This window comes from Astatotilapia calliptera, chromosome 3, assembly GCF_964374335.1.
Source record: "Astatotilapia calliptera chromosome 3, fAstCal68.1, whole genome shotgun sequence".
Classification (NCBI taxonomy): domain Eukaryota; kingdom Metazoa; phylum Chordata; class Actinopteri; order Cichliformes; family Cichlidae; genus Astatotilapia; species Astatotilapia calliptera.
Window position 1 is genome coordinate 71,358,766 of NC_137424.1, and position 20,058 is coordinate 71,378,823.

The 20,058-nt window shown below is 39.8% G+C and overlaps 1 protein-coding gene across 4 annotated transcripts; it reads left to right on the forward strand.

Annotated features, from left to right (window-relative positions):
• The first annotated feature begins 984 nt into the window (after positions 1-984).
• LOC145425731 (uncharacterized) lies at positions 985-10,807 on the forward strand. Of its 4 annotated transcripts, none has more exons than XM_080299054.1 (6): positions 985-1,570; positions 1,718-1,831; positions 1,978-2,064; positions 3,443-3,541; positions 9,085-9,171; positions 10,430-10,807. In XM_080299054.1, the coding sequence occupies exons 1-6, from the start codon at positions 1,366-1,368 to the stop codon at positions 10,471-10,473; spliced, it is 636 nt and encodes a 211-aa protein (XP_080155180.1). In that variant the 5' UTR covers positions 985-1,365; the 3' UTR covers positions 10,474-10,807. The 4 variants fall into 4 exon arrangements, with proteins under 4 accessions (XP_080155180.1, XP_080155178.1, XP_080155177.1 ...); XM_080299052.1 differs by having other exon boundaries at positions 986-1,570; positions 1,649-1,831; XM_080299051.1 differs by having other exon boundaries at positions 990-1,570; positions 1,649-1,831; positions 1,975-2,064.
• Positions 10,808-20,058: the final 9,251 nt, after the last annotated feature.

Below are 20,058 nucleotides of genomic sequence, written 5' to 3' on the forward strand. Positions count from 1 at the left end.
CACAAAAGGTTTTATGTGTTTCTGTGTGTTACACTTAAAAAAAAACAACTTAATTTTAAAGGTTTTGCAACAAAAGAGGAACTGCAGAGTGTCTAAGTTCATATTCTGGAATAAATTTATCACATGAATCATTAAGAGGTTAGAAATCCACCAATAACTCTGAAATAGAGGAAGAATACGTGCTCAGAGGAAGAGGGCGGGCTTTACTTGGTGTCAGTGACAGAAATGAAAAAAAGCTCAAATGAGTGAGAAGGACGATGAAGGAAACATCTGTGCTGTGTCTGCTCTGTAAGTAGAATCTCTGTGTTTGTTTGAATTCTTGTACTTTGACTGTCTGCTCTCCTGATAACTGATGATGGAGGAGAAGACATGAAAAACAAATCAGGCTGAAATCAAGTTCAAACACCACGAGGACCAACTGCAGGTCTGAAGTTTCACAGAGTTACTGATGAATTACTGACTGTGAAGCACTATGGTCAACACTGTTGTTTTAATATGTGCTATATAAATAAATTTTGATTTGATTAGATTTTGAATTTATAAGTGAAAAGCTGAAATAAAATGTTGGTGTTTGTGTGAACAGAGCAGAGTGGTGCACTCTTACGTGGACCTCAGTTTAGTGCTAGTCTTTTGTATTTACTAATACATACAGTTACGTATTATTATAACATAAATGTATGTGATTCCTTTTGTAACAGTAACTACATTAGAGCATGAAATATGAAATGATGTGATCAGTTTTATTTTAGAATTCATTATTATCAAATATTACGAAGTTGTTCTTTATGTTCACCTCAAATCAACCTGAGTGTCATTTCTCTTTAGTTCTGATCTCACTGCTGAGCTGCACAACAAACCAAGGTCAGTAACCTTCTTCTGTCACAGTTTAAACCTGAGAAATGCTCACTGATATGACCTGATTGGGGTCATGTTTCACAATGTAAAGTATAACACATCATCAGTTTTTCATTGTAACCCTCACAGCTCATCTGACTGTGAGTCCCAGCAGCTCTCAGTTCTTTGAAGGAGACTCTGTGACTCTGAGCTGTGAGGAGGACGACAGCTCTGCTGGATGGACTCTGAGGAGAAACACAAGCAAACGACAGAGGACTCAGTGTGGAGGAGATGGGTTTGGACAACCAGCTGGTTCTTCTTGTAACATCGATGTTTTCACCCAGGACAGTGGAGTTTACTGGTGTGAGTCCAGAGAGGGTCCCATCAGTAACATGGTTAACCTGACAGTCACTGGTAAGCTGAGTGTGTGGAGTTAGTGTTGATGAAGCTGTGTGTAAATGGATGAAATGCTGTAGTTTGTCTCTGTGTTGAGGTGGATCAGTGATCCTGCAGAGTCCTGTCCTCCCTGTGATGGAGGGAGATGACGTCACTCTGCTCTGTAAAAAGAAGAACTCCTCCAACCTCCCAGCTGCTTTCTATAAAGATGGCATCTTCATTGGGAATGAGTCAACAGGTCACATGACCATCCAGCATGTTTCCAGGTCTGATGAAGGCCTCTACAAGTGTGACATCAGCGGTCATGGAGAGTCTCCATCCAGCTGGATCACTGTCACAGGTGACACACTCACCTGTCTGTGTTTCTGCAGCTTTCAACATTCACAATAAACTAATGATTACATGTTGTATGTTTAAGGGAAATCTACAACCACATCTCCATCTACTCCCACACCTGTATCTACATCCACTTCTATCCCTACATCAGCATCACCGCATCTTGTTCTTCCTGTGTTAATCTCTGTTGGGTCAGTCTGTGTTGTGGTTCTACTGGTGTTACTGGTTCTGCTGGTGAGAAAACATAATCACAGAAAACCTGAAGGTGAATCTCAGACTTCCTGATCTTTCATGTGTGGAGTTTGATTTGTTAAACATTATTATGATTAGATTTCAGTGTTTATTTTATCTGTCTGTGATAATAACATTTGCATTCATACGATAAATTATATTACTGTCACATTTCAGCAGATCAAGACAAAGCTGCAGGAGAAGATGTCACATACAGTGACGTCAAGATATCACATGGTCGACAGCAGCCTGTGAAACACAGCAGAGGTAATGTTTGGGGAAATTTTGGCGGGAGATGGTGTCAGAAAGCTGTATGTTTACGATAAGGGAGATGTGCCAGTTTTATACCACTACAGGATTTTCAAATATATAAAGAAAATCTTTGAAAAGCATGTAGAGTTCACTTCATGTGACAGGAACAGTCGCCTCAGGTAAAGACCTTCAGTAACAGATGATCCTCTACAGGAGAATACGGAAATCTATGACACAGTTCAGTAACATGGAGATTGTTTGAGAAACAAGCATCAGCTGAAATAGGAAACAAATGACTTGTTACTTTTGTAAAGATTTACGTGAGTGCACTTATCATTTTCTTAGCATCCTGTGTCCATGTAGCTTATTCGATAGACTGTATACCAAAGATGGACAAGGCTCTATGACATCATCCAGCAGTTTCTGAAAGTTTGCAGCATTTTCAAGCCTTAAAGTAAATGTTTCTGAGACGTTAGTTTTATTTAGACTAATGTGACTCTGTTTTTTATGAGAAGGAGAAGTGCGAAGTTATCAATGCCAATGCTAGCTAGCTTATATAGCTACATCCACAGACAGCATGGGGCAGATAACTGGGCACATGTTTAGTAGAAGTTGGAGGGAAAGGGGTCTAAGCAGCTTTGATCAGATTTGATTGGCTCCAGAGTGGTTAGATTTGGGCTAACGTTTCAGGAACGTAAAATCGAGGGCACATAAGAAACTGGAAGCATGTGACAGTGTGCGTATTGAGCCCTGGATCATGAGGAGCTTCATCTTTTCAAGCGGTTAAGACTGTGCGTTAGTCTAACGTTGTGGGTTTATGATAGATCGCGAGAATATTATGAAGCATGTTAGGCATATAGCTCACCTTCATAATTTACACATTTACTGATAAAGATTATTCAATTAGTTAAATGACTTTTTCATAGGTAGTATGCAACACCATCTTAGTCAAATATATCTGTATGTAAAGTTTCACACCATACTAAGTGAGAATTGTTCTTTGCATGCTGGACGGTCTGTTGTCTGCGGTTAGCTGAAGCTAACAGCTCCGCAGTTGTTCAGCATCCTGTTTGTGACATAAAGAAAACACTTCAGCTGCAGGTGTTTCAACACAGGGCTGTTAGTTTAAACTTCTTTAAACACGAAAAACATTTATGTGATAACATCTTAAATTCCATTAATCTCAGTATCTTTGTTTAGGCTCTGAATCTACCTTTTATGAAGGTAATCATTTGTTAGTTGTGTGATATCGTGGCACGTTTACCTGATCTGTGGTCACTCAGTTACATTTTATTTGTCACAGAAGCTTTTCACCTTTTCAGTGATTCTATCTTCTGCTTAAACTATTTTAAACATCCTAAATCATCTAAATAGTTTGTGTTTTATTGTGCAGAGAGTGATTCTGCTACAGTCTACTCAGAAACGAGAATTGAAGACGTCAGTTATGGAGAAATCGTCATCAAAGACAAGAAGAAAAAGTCAAAGACAAAAGGTAGAGCTGCTCCTCTTTTTCTCCATCTGGGTTCGTTTCTACATCCAATCACTGAGCTAAATGCTAACATATGAATGCTAACACTTTAATAGTTCATAACATTTGAACTTCACATGTTCACCATCTTAGCAGCACGCTCATATTTAGTAATTACCAAGCATCGTGAACACAAGAAACAAACAACATACTGCTGCATTTAAACAGTGAGCTAAATTGGATCTTTGAGGTTTTAAGCAACAAACGGTTCTTTTTACGTACATGTGCCAGTTTCCTGATTGGCTTCCTACGGTCATGTGATGATGAACATTTTCTCAGAATCCTCAGCTGTTTCGTGAAAAACTAAGTATACCTCATTTATTTATCTTCTTTTCTTCATCTTCTTCTTATCTATATGACTTTCACAGTCTTGTCATTGTGAAGGAATTTTGGCCCACTTTTCTTTGCATCATTGAATCAGGTCTTTGAGGTTTGTGGGCATTTGCGATGCACAGCTCTCTTAATAAGATCACTAACGTTCTCCTAAGCGTTCCAATCAGACTGAGGTCTGGGCTCTAACTGGAGTGTTGCATCTTTGTTTTTTGGGTTCACATTAAACTCTAGAACACTTTGGAAGTTACTGGTTGGTTCATTTACTGCAAGGTGCTCAGGTCCTGTGCTTCAGAACAGGCCCAAATCCTCACACCTCCACCACCATGCTGACAGTCGGTATGTGGCGTCAGTGTTGATGTGCAGTGTTTGGTTTTCCCTCAAATGTTGTCTTGTGCATTATGGACAAACATTTACACTTTGGTCTCATCTGTGTACAAAGTTCCAGAAGTCTTGATTTTTGATTTCTTGGTTTGTTCAGATGCGAAAAATCCCAAAACAAAACATAAAGAGAGAAGACATTTTCCCCTGGGAAGTCTTTTTTTATTTGAATTATTTTAATTTTACCATAATGAACTTTAACATTTAGCATGTAAAACCTGTAGAGTCTGAGGTGTAGCTGTTGGATGTTTTGCAGTTTGGGGTCAATTTGCTGGGATGTTGACTGCTGGGGAAACTGCAGTAAACACTTGCTGATGATCAGTTAATTAAGTGCATTTGATTAGTGTTTGGCTGCTTACCTTAGAAATTCCTGTGGACACAATGAGGTTGTACTTAAACTTGTTATGTGACTGAAAATCCAAACAGTGGCTCGATTATTTACAGGAGCTTTATGAGGGAGGAATAAATCAGCAGCAGTTATATCCTGCAGTTCACATACGTTAAGGTCTGTCACTGTAAGACTAAATGAGGATTTTGTGTGAAGAAAGAATAAAAAATAAACATGTAACTTTTATTCCCCTGGAAAATCTTGTCTGTCAATATTATCTGACATAACCAGACAACAGACTCACCTTCATGACACTAAAACAAATCTGGCATTAAGCTCAGCTCACTGTGGCAGTCTCTCTTCACAGTTACACACAACAGCCGCTTTAACTTGTGGCGTCAGCCCCAAACAGTCGCTGTAAGTTGTAATTTTGCTGTCAAACAATCCCAAACAGCTGCCGCTGGTCATGTCATTACCCCAAAAAAGGCACATCAGATTGGGCAGGTAGTAACATCTGAGGATGTCAGCAGGGTTGATGCTACGATTTGAGCTAATTGTCTACTACTACTCAGCCACAAGCTGTGAGTAGGATCTGGATACAAGATGCAGAGCTGCCCTTGCTCGCTCTTAGACAAAGAGTTTTTTATTAATGCTTTTTATTCATTCCTGTTAACAATAACCTTAGAGAAAGGCCAAAGATAACAATGTATTATTGGTTCTTTCAACACTTCCTGACAGCATGACTGTCCGTGGTGGCTCATTGGTTCCAACCGAATACATAAAATGTTAAAACACTAAAAGTCTAACCTTCAAACTTCCTCTGTGTTGCTTCACTCAAAGAAACAGGAAACGCTGCACTTGTTGTCGATTTTCTTTAGCAGCAGATTAATCCACACTTTTGCGGGATGGTGTGTGTAAGCATGTTGTCATGATGATGAACAGACAGGTCATCCAGCTCAATAGTTCTGCTTTCTGATGTGATTTTAGCACAAATATGGCACATCTGCCATTTTCTTTGAGCGACATGTGGCTCTCAGCGTCTGCCTCAGCTTAGCCACAAGTGCCCTGTGAATTGACCTGATGCCATGTGTGCAGTAACATTTGGGCCACTTCTCTACCACAGAACATCCATCATACTGTAATAGAGCGATACATGCCAAAAGCAGCCCACATTAGGCCCAGATGTGCCTTGGTACATACACAAGATAGAGAAGCGACGTCCTGTGGTTGAAACCAGTTAGTCTGAAGCAGGTGAGATTTCTATCTGCTATGTACTCTGGCTTGGATAGTAATAGTGTTCATGTTGTGAGACTGTAGCTTGTGGTGAAGTGTGTCATTTAGCATTGTAGAAGCAGCAGCTTGGTGGATGTCACCTTTCTTTTTCACACAAAACATCTCACAGGTCTATCCAGCCATTCATTGGCTCAGAGCAGAGAGGTGTTAAGAGGTGTGAGGTGCTGCTGCAGTGTATGAAGTACATGTACTTTCTACATGATGCAACATTGCAAATACAATTTTGACATATTTTCCGTGACCTAACAGTTATTCCCAGCAATCATATCAAAAGCAGTTCTGGAATCAGTTTTGGAAAAAACTAAGCAGGTCGGATCAACGAGGCCCAGAGATAAAGCTCCTGGTTATGTTTAACCTTGAACAGAGTAGATTTACGTCCTCTTGCAGTCACTATTATGAGTGACATTATGACTCACTTTCGGGCTTTGGTCAGAATTGTAACTGAAATCAAACTTTTAAAGTGTAAAGTGTGCGTGTTAGTCACCATAGGGAAATAGTTCCTCAGCATTTAACCCATTCACCCAGTGGGCAGCCACCAATGCAGCGCCCGGGGAGCAGTGTGTAGGGACGGCACCTTGCTCAGGGGTACCTCAGAGTAGCCGTTCAGTGGAGTCGAACCCCCGACCTTCCGATCATGGAGCCACCACTCTACCTACTGAGCTATCCCTGCCCCTTCTCATCTTTCTCCGAAAGCAACCTTTTAATAAAGACATGTGAGCAGCATATGAGGTTAGTTATAGATTGTCTTTGAGGATAAATGATCAACAAACTTTTCTCTTGTTGGTCAACACCATAATCCCAGACATCCCCACCACCAAACTGGACCATCTCTACCCCCAACTGTCACTCAGCAACAGATCCCCACAGCGCTGCCTTCTCAGCCCCCTACTCTACACCCTGTACGACTATGACTGTACACCAACTCACCCAACCAACATCACTGTCAACTATGATGAAGATAAAACCGCACACAGGAGGTAGTGAACATCTCCTGGTGGTGCTCATAAATGAACCTCAAGCTGAATTCCCTTAAACACCCTGGTAAAGAAGGCCCAGCACTTCCTCCGTGTCCTGACGAAGAATAACCAGAAGCTGCTGCTGGCCTTCTCCTCAGTGGAGAGCCCGAGAGAACATGTTTGCTGGGGTGTTGTTTGAACACAGGTAGCTGTGCACTTACTGGACACTCAACTGTAGCTCTCATGCTGACACAGTGAACATTACCATTCAACAAGCATTAGACGACAGCTGTGCTTCATTTAGCTACATTAAAGCTCTACACAGTACAGAAACTTGCCCACTCAAGCTGACAAATAATGTTCATTTAAAAGCTGAAATGGGAGAAAAAGCAACTGTAATTCAATCAAAGTAAAACATGGACTGGCATCAGTGAGTTTTGGGGGTATTTTTTTTTCTTTCCTTTTAGGAAGAAACTTTTTGGTCACCATGGATTACTTCTCTTTATCTACAGCTCACACTGTCTGTGGTGCACCACAAGGTTCAACCTTAGGTCCTATTTTTCTTTCTATTTAAGTTCTTCCATTTAAAAAAAAACCCCCACAACATCTCCTTTATTGTTACACCAGAGCCACACAGATATCACTTCCCAAAAGACCCAGCAGCTGTTTTAAATGATCTCAGTCACGTGACTGTAAATGTTGTCATAAAGCTGGCATCAGCTTAATACTACAGAGATGAGGCCGACTGAATCAGCTAAAAACACATTTATATAAAACTCATTTTGTGTGATTCCATTACTTAATCTGTATCAGTAGGATCGGACGTCTGTGGCTGTGGTAGAGTTGGGTCATACCAGTCAGAAGGTCAGCAGATCAACCCATGACTTCTCCCTGAAACATCGATCGGAGTGTGACTGAATGTGTGAATGCCAGAATGCTTAGGCATAGATAAAAGTACTGTATGTGCTTGTGACTGGGTAAATTAGAGTTGGACAAAGAAGTCAAACTAACAACTGAACATCTGCCTAAAGAACAAATATCTGAACATACCTGTAGAGTCCTAGTTATTATTAGACCATTCAGGCCTGTGGCACAGCAAAAGTTTTCAGTGTTGACACAATTGTACAATTGTAACCATGCTCTCTGGTCTTTCTGGGCTATGGGTGTGTGGTGGGCTTTCTCTTAAAATTATATTTTATTTAAAACAAACAAACAAACAAAAACACCAACAGGGCAGGACGGTGTGCACTCAACCTTTTACTCTATCGTCTCCTCGACACACATGGCACACAGGATACGTTACTCTCCATAAAACAGTCCCTTTGTAACCACTAGGTAGGAACAAAAATTACCTCCTACAAGATGCCTTGTATGAAGTAGTTAAATATGTAAAACAAATATGCAAGCCGGCTCGTTTTCTGTCTGAGACACGAGTTATTCCCATCATAAAAACAGAAGACAGATAAAGTTAAAAAAAGAAACAAAAAAATGGTCTCGGGATGGTTTCTTGTGAGGAAGGACGTAGTGTCTTTAGAAAATCTTGCTGACTCTTGCGATGCAGACAGGCAGCAGACTTTAGAGGTAGTTCCTGTTTTTACGTCTCACACCTCCGCCCATCTGTCAGGGTGGAAAAAAAGAGAGAAGTTGGAATCAACAAGTGTTTGACGTTTTAATGTGGCTTTTTGTTAATTTCATGGATGATTCAAGTAACAGTTAAAGTGTGGGCAGCATGGAAACTGTGATTTGTATCTGAAGTAGTTCCTAGGAGCTTCTCAAGCAGTCCTTTAATACGATTCATTAACTTAGCTTTTTTTAAATTTGCATGTCAAACCACAGCAGAAACTTCCTCCTGTAGCCTGAGGCCAGCTGCAGTGCAGTTTGCTTTGGGTTGGCTAACAGCGGAGTGTTGCAATAAGATGTTTGCTTCATGCGCTGTGGGGAAAGTGTGGCAGTTTGCAGTAAAAGAGCACGGCGGTTTTGTGGATGTCACCTTTGTTTTTCTCATAAACACCTCACGCTTCTATCCACTCACTCATTGGCTTACAGCAGAGGTGTGAAGGGGAGAAGAGATGTGAAAACCCCTTTGGAGTTTAAAAAATACTCATCACTTGTATCACTTGTATTCTTCATGATGCAACATAACAAATAAAGTGTTTTGTAGTAGCTGTGGTGTTGCAGTTGTTGTACCTGCAGTAATTTAAATGTGTTTTATTTTACAGAGAGCGACAGCATGGCGGTCTACTCCTCAGTGAAAACTAAAGACCTCAGTTATGAACAAGTAGCCATCAGCCCAAAGAGAACCAGAGGTACAGCTGCTCTTTATCTCTCACTTTAAACAGAGCAAAGCTAGCAGTGTCATGCTAAGCTAAGCTAACCATGTTCTCACTCAAGCTCAGGATATCAACCTTCGCATCTTGAAAGGCGCAGGAACCAAACAACTTCCTCCTCGTCTTAGTGTGATGCATAAGCATACTACACTGATAACAAGTTTTCAAATGACTAAACCAGGGTGTTTTTAGACAGAAGACGAACCAATCAGCTCAAGGCCCAACGTAAGATAAAGAAGCATTTTTCTTTTTTGAGAACGAGTTTCAATTTCAAGTGCTGCACCAATTTGAGACAAATTTAACTAACAAAATAAACAGCCAAAATCAACCCACACAAGAAGGAAATATCTCAGTGGTCACATTTTAGTGAAGGGCAGGGGTTAATGTGTGATTTGGCAGGTGGGGAAACCTTAAGATTGGCTGTAGTGGTGCAGCGTGGGGAAAAGAGTTACTTAAAAGTGAATCACATAGTAATGTATCATGTGGTAGACTTTACTGTGGGTACAGGCTGTGACTGATATTCACTGATCGTTGTGAACTGAGCCAGCTGATTTAATCACGTAAAAGCAGATGTTTCATGAGCTGTCATAAATTTTAAACCCCTGATAATAGACAGCTAATTTCAAAGGTAGAATTTACTGAGTGAACATCATCACCTTGAATTTAGATCGATGCCTACTGCCTTTGCTGCAACCTACATGAAAACCACAGCCTGCTGTGTACAGTGCAGCATAGAGTATATATGGATACTTAAGTCTGTTTGCAGGATATTTCATGAAAAACAAATCAACAACACACCTAGTTACCAGTGGACCATCCTGGTACATTGTAGACAACATGTAGCCTCAGCTTTTAGTGTCAAACTGCTAATTTTGTCACCACAGACCTACAGACTAAATAGGGACGTTGATCATTTGACGCTTAAAGTTTGTTTCAGTCGGTACAAAAGTTAAAGCAGGGTAAAACAGTAAAAAAAAAAAAAAACCCAGCGATGCCTCAGATGATGGTGTGGAAACTATTTCTGTGTTTCATGTGAGGATTACACTGTTTCCTCTGAAAATCTTGCTGAGTTGCAAACAGGCGGCAGACTCTGGAGCTGGTTCCTGTTTTTAAGCGTCGCTGCTCGTCCTGTCTGATAAAATCTGTCAGTTTAAATTTAAATGTCATTCAGTGACGCTGATGAGCTCATTACTGATCATTAATCGTGTTTCCTGTTGTTTCAACTGCTTGTGTTCAGACTTTAAACCAGAGTCAGAGGTCGTCTACTCTTCACTGAAGTAGTCCACCAGTCCAACCACAGATGTCCAGCTGCTGGTCTCTAACTGGTTCCCCCAGCACCTCAGACCAGAGGACATCCACATGTTACAGATTTTATTAAATATATTTTATGTCTTAATCTCCTGTTGTTGGACCCGTGATTCATAATTTGCATTTTGATGCAAAATCAGCAATGTGAAATATTTATGTAAATAATGTAAAATAGAGATATTTCTATGTAACATTAAAAACTTCCAGATGTTTTGTGGTATTTGTTTACATTTGTCCTGCTCCTGTTCCCACGCAGCATGGGGTCGGGGGTATCTCTGTGGCATTGATTAAATTTTGCTCTCTCATGCTCCTCGTGTGGTTCTGTGGGTTTCAAACATGGGGGGAGATGGAAAACTTGATTTGCTCCACTTTTGTTGTGGCTTACCAATACAAGCCTGACTTCAGTGCAGAAAACAAAACAAAAAGATGTATATTAAACCACAGCCACAGACTCAAAGCAGCAGGCACTGCAAACTGCACAGAGCAGCGTCAGCATGCTTGATGGAGGAAGAGGTTTACTGCTGTAGGCATCCAGAAACCACCTGCACAGCAGCTGGCATGGAAACACTTTTACATTTAAATCAATATGGTTTCTGGCAGCAGTTTCTCTCAGTTTTCTCTCAAACATGAACATGTTTTGGGGTCAACAATATAACAAACCTGAATAGTTAGTTTTCATCATAGTTGCCATTTTACAGTTATGTAGAGAATGAAAGAAGAACCCCCTGTGCTGTCAGTATGTGAACCATGTTTGATGGTTAATTATTTATTATTATTGTCACACTCAGTATTTTAGGATAAAACATGAAACTGAAACATTTTGGTGTCTAATAAAATACACACTTATGACCACGTGACTCTGACTGGCTCCTGATCCAGCACAGAGCTCAAACAGTTACCTCTCAGTAAAGCTGAAAAGCAAAGGCAGATTTAAAGTCTGCTGCCCTCTACTGGTTAAACCTGGTGTTACAACAGACTGCTTTAAAAAACTGCTTTAAACTGCTTTAAAAATGACAGCACTTGAACCTCTACTAGAAGATGTCACATTTTAAATCAGTTATCTTATACTTTCAAATTAGGTACAACACATAGATAGAAAAAAATCAATGACGGTAAAAGGATCACCAGTGTGTGGATAGCAAATTTCCCACGTGTGGGACTAGTAAAGGTTTATCTAATCTAATCAGGAGGTTAGAGTCACTAACATGTGAGATTTTACTGTTTATCTCACCTGGTCTTAGAATAACTGGGAGTTGCTGGAATAAAGCCCGTCTGTCCCTGATCAGCCTGCTGCACATCATTCTTTTGAGTTTTCTTTAATAATACAGTAGAATCTGCACATTTTTTCTCCATCTGACTGTACAATGTAAATAGATCTAAATCTAAAGATATGAAAAGGATCACAGATATGTACTCATCCAGGTCTTTAAGACATCCTTGTAACTAACTGATTAGCATCGTCTGGCTTCATCGATAAAGATGGCTGGGTATCTCCATTGCAATGAAAATAGGTTTTCAATGCCTAAAGCAGGGGTGTCAAACTCAAATACACAGTGGGCCAAAATTCAAAACTGGAACAAAGTCACGGGCTAATGTTAATATTTATTGAAATATATTTATTCCTCCAGATATAAGAATGAATCTTTTCTTATGGACTCAAACACGTTTTGCTGAAAAACTGAATATGGAACAAGCAAAGCTTAATACTAAACAATATATATATTAGCTGTATAATACCAGTAGGCCAGCTCTAATAGTAATTTGGTATGGCTTCGCGGGCCAAATGTAATTAGGCTGCGGGCCAAATTTGGCCCGCGGGCCAGAGTTTGACACCTAGGTGGCTGTGGCTGGGTGGCTGTGGCTCAGGTGGTAGAGCAGGTCATCTCCTGATCGGAAGGTTGGTGGTTCGATTCCCGGCTTCCCCTAGTCTGCATGCCAAATATCCTTGGGCAAGATACTAACCTGAAATTGCTCTCCGATGCATTCATCGGAGTATGAATGTGTGTGAATGTCAGTTGTGCTTGGGTGAATGCACAAGTTGTGTAAAGCGCTTTGAGTGCTCAGAAGAGTGGAAAAGCGCTATATAAGAACCAGTCCATTTACCATTTACCTATGGCCTAAAGGAAAGTGTGTATAACATAAAGCATATTACTGGAGCAAAAAACCCTGTAATTAATTAGTTACTAGTTACTTCTTCAAAAAAGTAACTAACTGAGTTAGTCATTGGGTTAAAATATTCTTAAAGGAACTAGTTACTAAGAAAAGTAGCTATTGTGTTTGTTTTTTACTCTTATTTTTCCAATTTGACATACTGTATTAAAGTAAAACTGCATTGCTTGCGTGCTGGTTTGGCCTATCAACACAATTTAAAACTTGGTGTGTAGTTTGAAGTCAACACTTTTAACACAAAATTGGAGACTCAGGGTTGACTTGGGTTGATGTAGCATCTTGTTGCTATGTCATCTTAAATTGGTCATGTGATTGGTTTACCATGGCTACTATGTTCCTCAGCCAATCAGCAGCACTCATGTGCACTCGCGTTACTTTTAACGCTGTTATTCCCATCACCCTCTGACTACAGAGGGTAACAGTGAGCAGTGGTGCACAGGAGCAACTAGAACATAGGTGTCAAACTCTGGCCCGCGGGCCAAATTTGGCCTAATTACATTTGGCCCGCGAAGCCATACAAAATTACTGACTACGATGACCTGGATGACTGAGAACCTTCACAGACATACAAAAAAAAAGAAATACAAAATTACCATTAGAGCTGGCCTGCCAGTATTATACAGTGCATGTACTGCTAATACTACAATTCCCAGAATGCTCTGTTGGTGTTTTGGCATGTCAACTGCCAAGTGGGCTCATTTTGACCCCATCTTCCAACGATAACAGCAATCCAAAGAAGTATTTTCTTCTAGAAGTAAAGTAAAGTAAATAAAGTTCTTATTATTAAAGTTGTCATTGTAATTTTGAGCAAAAACCCTCTAGGCCAGGGGTGGGCAATCTCAGTCAACGAGGGCCGGTGTCCCTGCAGGTTTTAGATCTCACCTTGGGTCAACACACCTGAATCACATGATTAGTTTGTTACCAGGCCTCTGGAGAACTGCAGGACATGTTGAGGAGCTAATTTAGCCATTTCACTCAGCTGTGTTGGTTCGAGGACACATCTAAAACCTGCAGGGACTCTGGCACTCGTGAAATGAGACTGCCCACCCCTGCTCTAGGCTCTATGCTGGCCATTTGGGCACCCCTGTTGCTCTGCACAGCCAGCAACCTGCCTGGTTCTCCACATTACGGTGGCCCCTAGAGACAAAGCACGTACAAACTCCAAAACACTTGCAAACTCCAAAACACATGCAAATTCCAAAACACATGCAAACTCCAAAACACTTGCAAACTAAAAAACACATGCAAACTCCAAAACACGTACAAACTCCAAAACACTTGCAAAATCCAAAACACTTGCAAACTAAAAAACACATGCAAACTCCAAAACACTTGCAAACTAAAAAACACATGCAAACTCCAAAACACATACAAACTCCAAAACACATGCAAACTCTAAAACACGTACAAACTCCAAAACACATGCAAACTCCAAAACACGTACAAACTCCAAAACACTTGCAAAATCCAAAACACTTGCAAACTAAAAAACACATGCAAACTCCAAAACACGTACAAACTCCAAAACACTTGCAAAATTCAAAACACTTGCAAACTAAAAAACACATGCAAATTCCAAAACACGTACAAATTCCAAAACACTTGCAAAATCTAAAACACGTACAAATTCCAAAACACGTACAAATTCCAAAACACTTGCAAACTCAAAAACACATGCAAATTCCAAAACACAACGGAAGTGCTCCAGGACGCTAGGGGCAGTGTTGAGCTTTTGTTACCTAGTAACTACACAAGCCAGGAAGTACCAATGACCGGATTTGGGGTTTGCAGCCTTAAAGGCCGCATTTTAAGGCCGATTACGTCACAGCGACAAGAGAAGGCTTTCCCAATTCAAAGGCTGCTCGAAATGCGGCCCTCAAATGCGTCCATAATTTCCCTGAATTTTAAGGATGGGTCGGTGTAGCCTTCATGGCCCAACATATCCCAGACTTCATAGTGCGGTGGTGGTGTGGATAATTTTGCCGAAAAAAAACGGTGGAAGCGGAGCGGAGGAAGAGTAAACTTTCAGAAGTAAGTACTGAATATTATGTCACTTATTTATGCGCAAATATTTTTTTAATGAAGAACATTAAACCATTATTGTTGGCCACATGTCGGGAAAGTTATGTGACATTAGTCATGTCTGTACTTTCAGAATTAACTTGGTTTTAAAGCCTTTACTTTAAAAATATATATATAGTCGACCTTAATCTTACAGAGAATGTGATGATTCTGTGGATAATTAAAGTCAGTCATATATCCACAAACACAACAAGCTGAAAGTCAGTGATGCTGCTCGGTTTGCAGTCCTGAATATCACGGCACAAGGAAGATTCACTGCACTGTTAATGTTAGCTATGTTATATTGCTGCCTCTGTTCGGTGGTGTCGAGCCAAACGGACTTTAACGTGTGTTTGAACGAGCTGACGGTTCACTCGTTAAGCTGAAAGAAAGATGCTTTAATCACAGGAGTCACACATGTGTCCACTGCACCAGCTGGGAACTCTTCTTGTTTAGCACTGTAATAACACAAACACTAAATCCTCCTTCTCTTGTGCTGTTGTGTAGCAGTGTATACAGCTGAGACTGTCACCTGTCTGTCTGTCCTGCACTCTGGACAGAGTTTGGAGTTTGCAAGTGTTTTGGATTTTGCATGTGTTTTGGAGTTTGTACTTGCTTTGTCTCTAGGGGCCACCGTATGTAGCAGCTGGAAGAAACTGTGCTTCAGAAAAGAAGCTGTGCTGTGATGGTTTGGTGTGCTTGTGTAACCAGGTCATGGTATAATTATGTACATGTACATGGATGAAGGTCCTCTTCATTATTTAGCCTCATAAACATACTTGACTGATGTTAACATTAATGTTTTAAAAAAAGGCCTTCTGCCTTGGAAAAGACATTTCAATTAGTATGGAAATTTTGGTTAAACTGGTGAAAATATTGCTTTCATACTTTATTCACGTGTAACCTAATAAAAAGGGCCAGTTAGCTGCAGTCTATGCAGCCAGTTATTTTCATTTTACATACAGTGAAATTGTAAATTGAGCCCCTTGTTTTCAAGCCTTCCATTTTGGTCATTAACTGAGCAATTAATCTCACTGTAAGAAATATAAAGAGAAAAACTTACCAAACATTATTTTAATACAGTGAGTATTTTTGACTTCTTTAAATTTCTTAAGCTAAAACCACAGTGCTTTTGCTGATTCTAGTTAACTAACCCCTGAAACTGGTGAGACCTGTCACCATTTTTTCTGGTTTGGCTAAGAATAGTCTTCTTGTTGTGAGAACATGTTTGCTTTGTGCTTTGTGGTAAAATCTGCCAGCATACACTGAAAGAAGATGGTAGCTTTGTAGCTTTGGGTGTTTCCTTTTCACACACATGGATATTAATTCTAAACTGGCAGCCTTCTTCTTCAGAGGTGTTAAGAAGAAGAAGAAGAAGAAATGTGAGACCCTACTGCTTTAAAATAAAGTTATCACTTAGTCTCTTATTTCACCATTGCTGTAGTATAATATTGCAGTTGTTTTAAAATGTAAGATACACAAGAGGGATCCAGGCACAATCTACCTAACAGAGAGAACTGTAGATGTCAGTTGTGGACAAATTGTCGTCAGACCACATACCACTTTCCAGTATCATGAATGGTCATGATTTTGGGAATATTCCACCTTGTAGTGCAGTTTGCACAAATTGTTTTAAAAATGCACTCACAAACATTACTGATGAGTCAAGATCTGCACAAATTGACAGAAACACTGAAGCAGCTCCACATTTTCTTCTTATTGTCATCTATGTCCTATTTGTCAGATGACAGAAGAACCAACACAGAGCTCAGAGAGTAATGGTGACACAAGATCACAGGTGAAACTGGATGAAGACTTGTTGGTTCATGACTGTATTTGAAGCACATGTGTGACTGCATGTATGTGGAATGTCTCACTGTTATTTATCAGGTGACAGAGGCAGCTCTGCCATGTTGTAGCTCGGACAGAGGTGAAGAGGCGAGGTCACAGGTGACTGACTGATGATTTGGTGCTATAGATTAACTAGTATTTATTATCATGACAGTTGTCAGGCTGCTGATGTAAATTGTTTCATTAGTGTATATTTGACAACGAATCTGAATTGACATGGGGGGCGATTGTGGCTCAAGAGTTGGGAGTTCGCCTTGTAATCGGAAGGTTGCCGGTTCGAGCCCCGGCTTGGACAGCCTTGGTCGTTGTGTCCTTGGGCAAGACACTTCACCCGTTGCCTACTGGTGGTGGTCAGAGGGCCCGGTGGCGCCAGTGTCCGGCAGCCTCACCTCTGTCAGTGCGCCCCAGGGTGGCTGTGGCTACAATGTAGCTTGCCATCACCAGTGTGTGTGAATGGGTGGATGACTGGATATGTAAAGCGCTTTGGGGTCCTTAGGGACTAGTAAAGCGCTATATAAATACAGGCCATTTACCATTTTTACCATGTCTCACTTTTATATGGCACGAATCAATGTGTTATTTTATCAGGTGGCAATATGTCCTAGTGCAGTCAGAGGGGAGGACCCAGGGCCAAAGGTGAGGCACATCAAGCACAGAATAATAATTTTAATCTGAGGATAAAACACATGTACAGTGGCTATAAAAAAAAGCTACAAACCCATGTTCAAATGCCAGGTTTTTGTCATGTAAAAAAAAATTACAGCAAGTCAAATAGTTCCAAAACTTCTTCCACCTTTATGTGACCTCTAATGTACAATGCACCTGAAAAACATGCAGAAACCTTTAAAAAGGGGGAAAATAAAATAAAAAACTTAAAATAACCTGGTTGCACAAATATGCACACCCTTATCAAACTAATACTTTGTAGCAGCACCTTTGCCTTTTATTTAATTCACATATAAAACTATGAATTGTAATTTTAAATGTAATATTTAAAGCATGTAGAATAGCATATTTAGGCAAGTATATGTCTCCTTTTTTTATCAAGAAGCAAAGACAAAAATAATTTTAAAAAAAAAGGAAACAGGGCAGGGTTCGGTGGTTGAATCATCCGTCCCCACCAATGCCAAAACCAAATCTACACCCTGCTCTGGATGGACAAGAGATTGTTTTACGTGTCGGTTTGTGCAACAACAACTGTAAAACCAGCTCCGCTATTTGCTTGTTTATTTTTTTATTTTTTTACAAAACTTTTCACAATAAAAGCAACATATCCTTTTGAATCTTTTCAAAAACAAAAGAACATGAAAACATGAAATAACTATAAATGGTGCTAACATTCCAGCCCCTAATTGTTACTGATGAGGCATGACAATTACACATTAACACAATAAAGTGTGATTTAATATCAACAATCAGAATTTAACTGGCTTCACCAAACACTATATGAAACGCAAATAATATGTCTTGAACATAAATCTGTTACACATGAGGCTAAGATTCAAACTGTTGCCTCCATTTCAAGCAATAAACATAACTTGTCGATAGGCCCCTCCAAAATGCTAGTTTTGGTTTTGACAAACACACGTCTGAAAGGTCAATATGAATCAGCAACTGTTCTCTTCTTGGAACTTCTTGGAGCACTGTCGTCAACTAAGATTTTTCTTAGTCACTAACCATTTCTGTCTTTCTTGTAGAAGTGGCAATACTCTTTAGTCAAACGCTTCCAAAAAATGCCTGAGGACCCACCTGTCCTCTCTTTGGAATAATCCAGGTGGCAGTACTGGCTTCTCTTTAAGAAGAAGTAGATGATTGGATGTAAGTGCGTCTAAATCGTTGGAGTCATTAGAAGTTCTGGTAATTGCCCTGCTGTTGACAATTGCCTCAATGAGTTAGCAACATCCCCCAAGAACCCAAAGAGTACAGTCCTGGCCCCTAGCCCTGCCAGTGTAGCAGAAATGATGAGGATGATGATGGCAGCAGAAGCTGTTGTTCTCTGGGCGAATAGCTTAATGTTGTTCATGTGTAATTTCCGTTGAGTAGGCTAACCACATTGTTAACTTAATGTGTGTAAGGTGAACTAGCAAACATCATCATAGCTACATGCAGCTGTCTTCTTGTTTGATGGCAGATACTCCCTTCACCCTGGCCAAAAAGGCTAAAATGACCAAAGAAAAAGTGGAAAACAGCTAAACACGAGAGGTTTTTGGACAAAGTTTGTGTTTTTTCCATTGTTTAACCCTTTAAAGCCGGTCGGAGCGGGCACGCTCCGTTTTGCCTAACTTTTTAAAAATCCTGGTAGCACTGCAACCACGTAAGCTAGCGGAATAAATTTTTTTGCATATGAAACCGGAGGAGTTGTACTTACATCTTATGCCATCAGCTTGTCCTCGGTCACAGTTTCCTTCCACATGTAGCTTTGCAAAAACTGCATAAAAAGCACTTGCAGCAACAAAAACATAATATTCCAGAAACACGCTTTACCGATCCATCAGCTGTTTGTAAAACTTCCTACGTCCATCAGCGTGAACTATTGCATGTCCGCCATGACCTGCCCGAAACCGGAAGTGACATCATTTTGCGGAAATGTAGTCTTTTACCATCAGGGCCTTATGAGCCTATACTTGTGTTTTTAAAAGTTATGTTTGACTTTATGACTTTCTGTGTCGTTTCTGGGATGCTTAGGACTCATATTGCACTGCTGGAAATAGTTTATTTTGATGCAAATGCTGGTTTTTTTTTGCAAATTTGCATTATAATATTGTTTTTCGTTTTTCCTACAGTAAATAAAAATTGGTGTATTTCAAAAATAAAACTATGAAGACACAATTATTTATTATTTATATAAATGATATTTGTAAGGCATCTGATATATTAAAATTAGTATTATTTGCAGATGACACAAATATTTTTTGTTCTGGGGGAATCTAAAGGAGCTGCTGGATACAATTACTTCAGAAATGTGCAAAATTAAAAAATGGTTTAACAGGAACAAACTATCGCTAAATCTAAGTAAAACTAAAATTATCTTATTTGGGAATTCCCTTAGAAATGCACAAGTGCAGATTCATGTAGATGGTGTGGAAATTGAAAGAGTACTTGAACATAAGTTTCTTGGTGTGATTATAGATGATAAATTAAACTGGAAGTCTCATATAAATCATATACATAACAAAATTTCAAGAAGTGTCTCAATCTTGAGTAAAGTAAAACACATTCTGGACCACAAATCACTCCACATTCTCTATTGTTCCCTGATTGCACCGTATTTGAATTACTGTGCAGAGGTTTGGGGCAATACTTACAAATGTTCGCTATCATCAATCTTTATATTACAAAAAAGGGCCATAAGGATAATCCATAAAACTGGTTACAGAGATCATACAAATCCACTATTCTTAAAATCAAAAATTCTAAAATTCACAGATCTGGTTCATTTTCTCACAGCACAAATTATATATAAAGCAATAAATAACC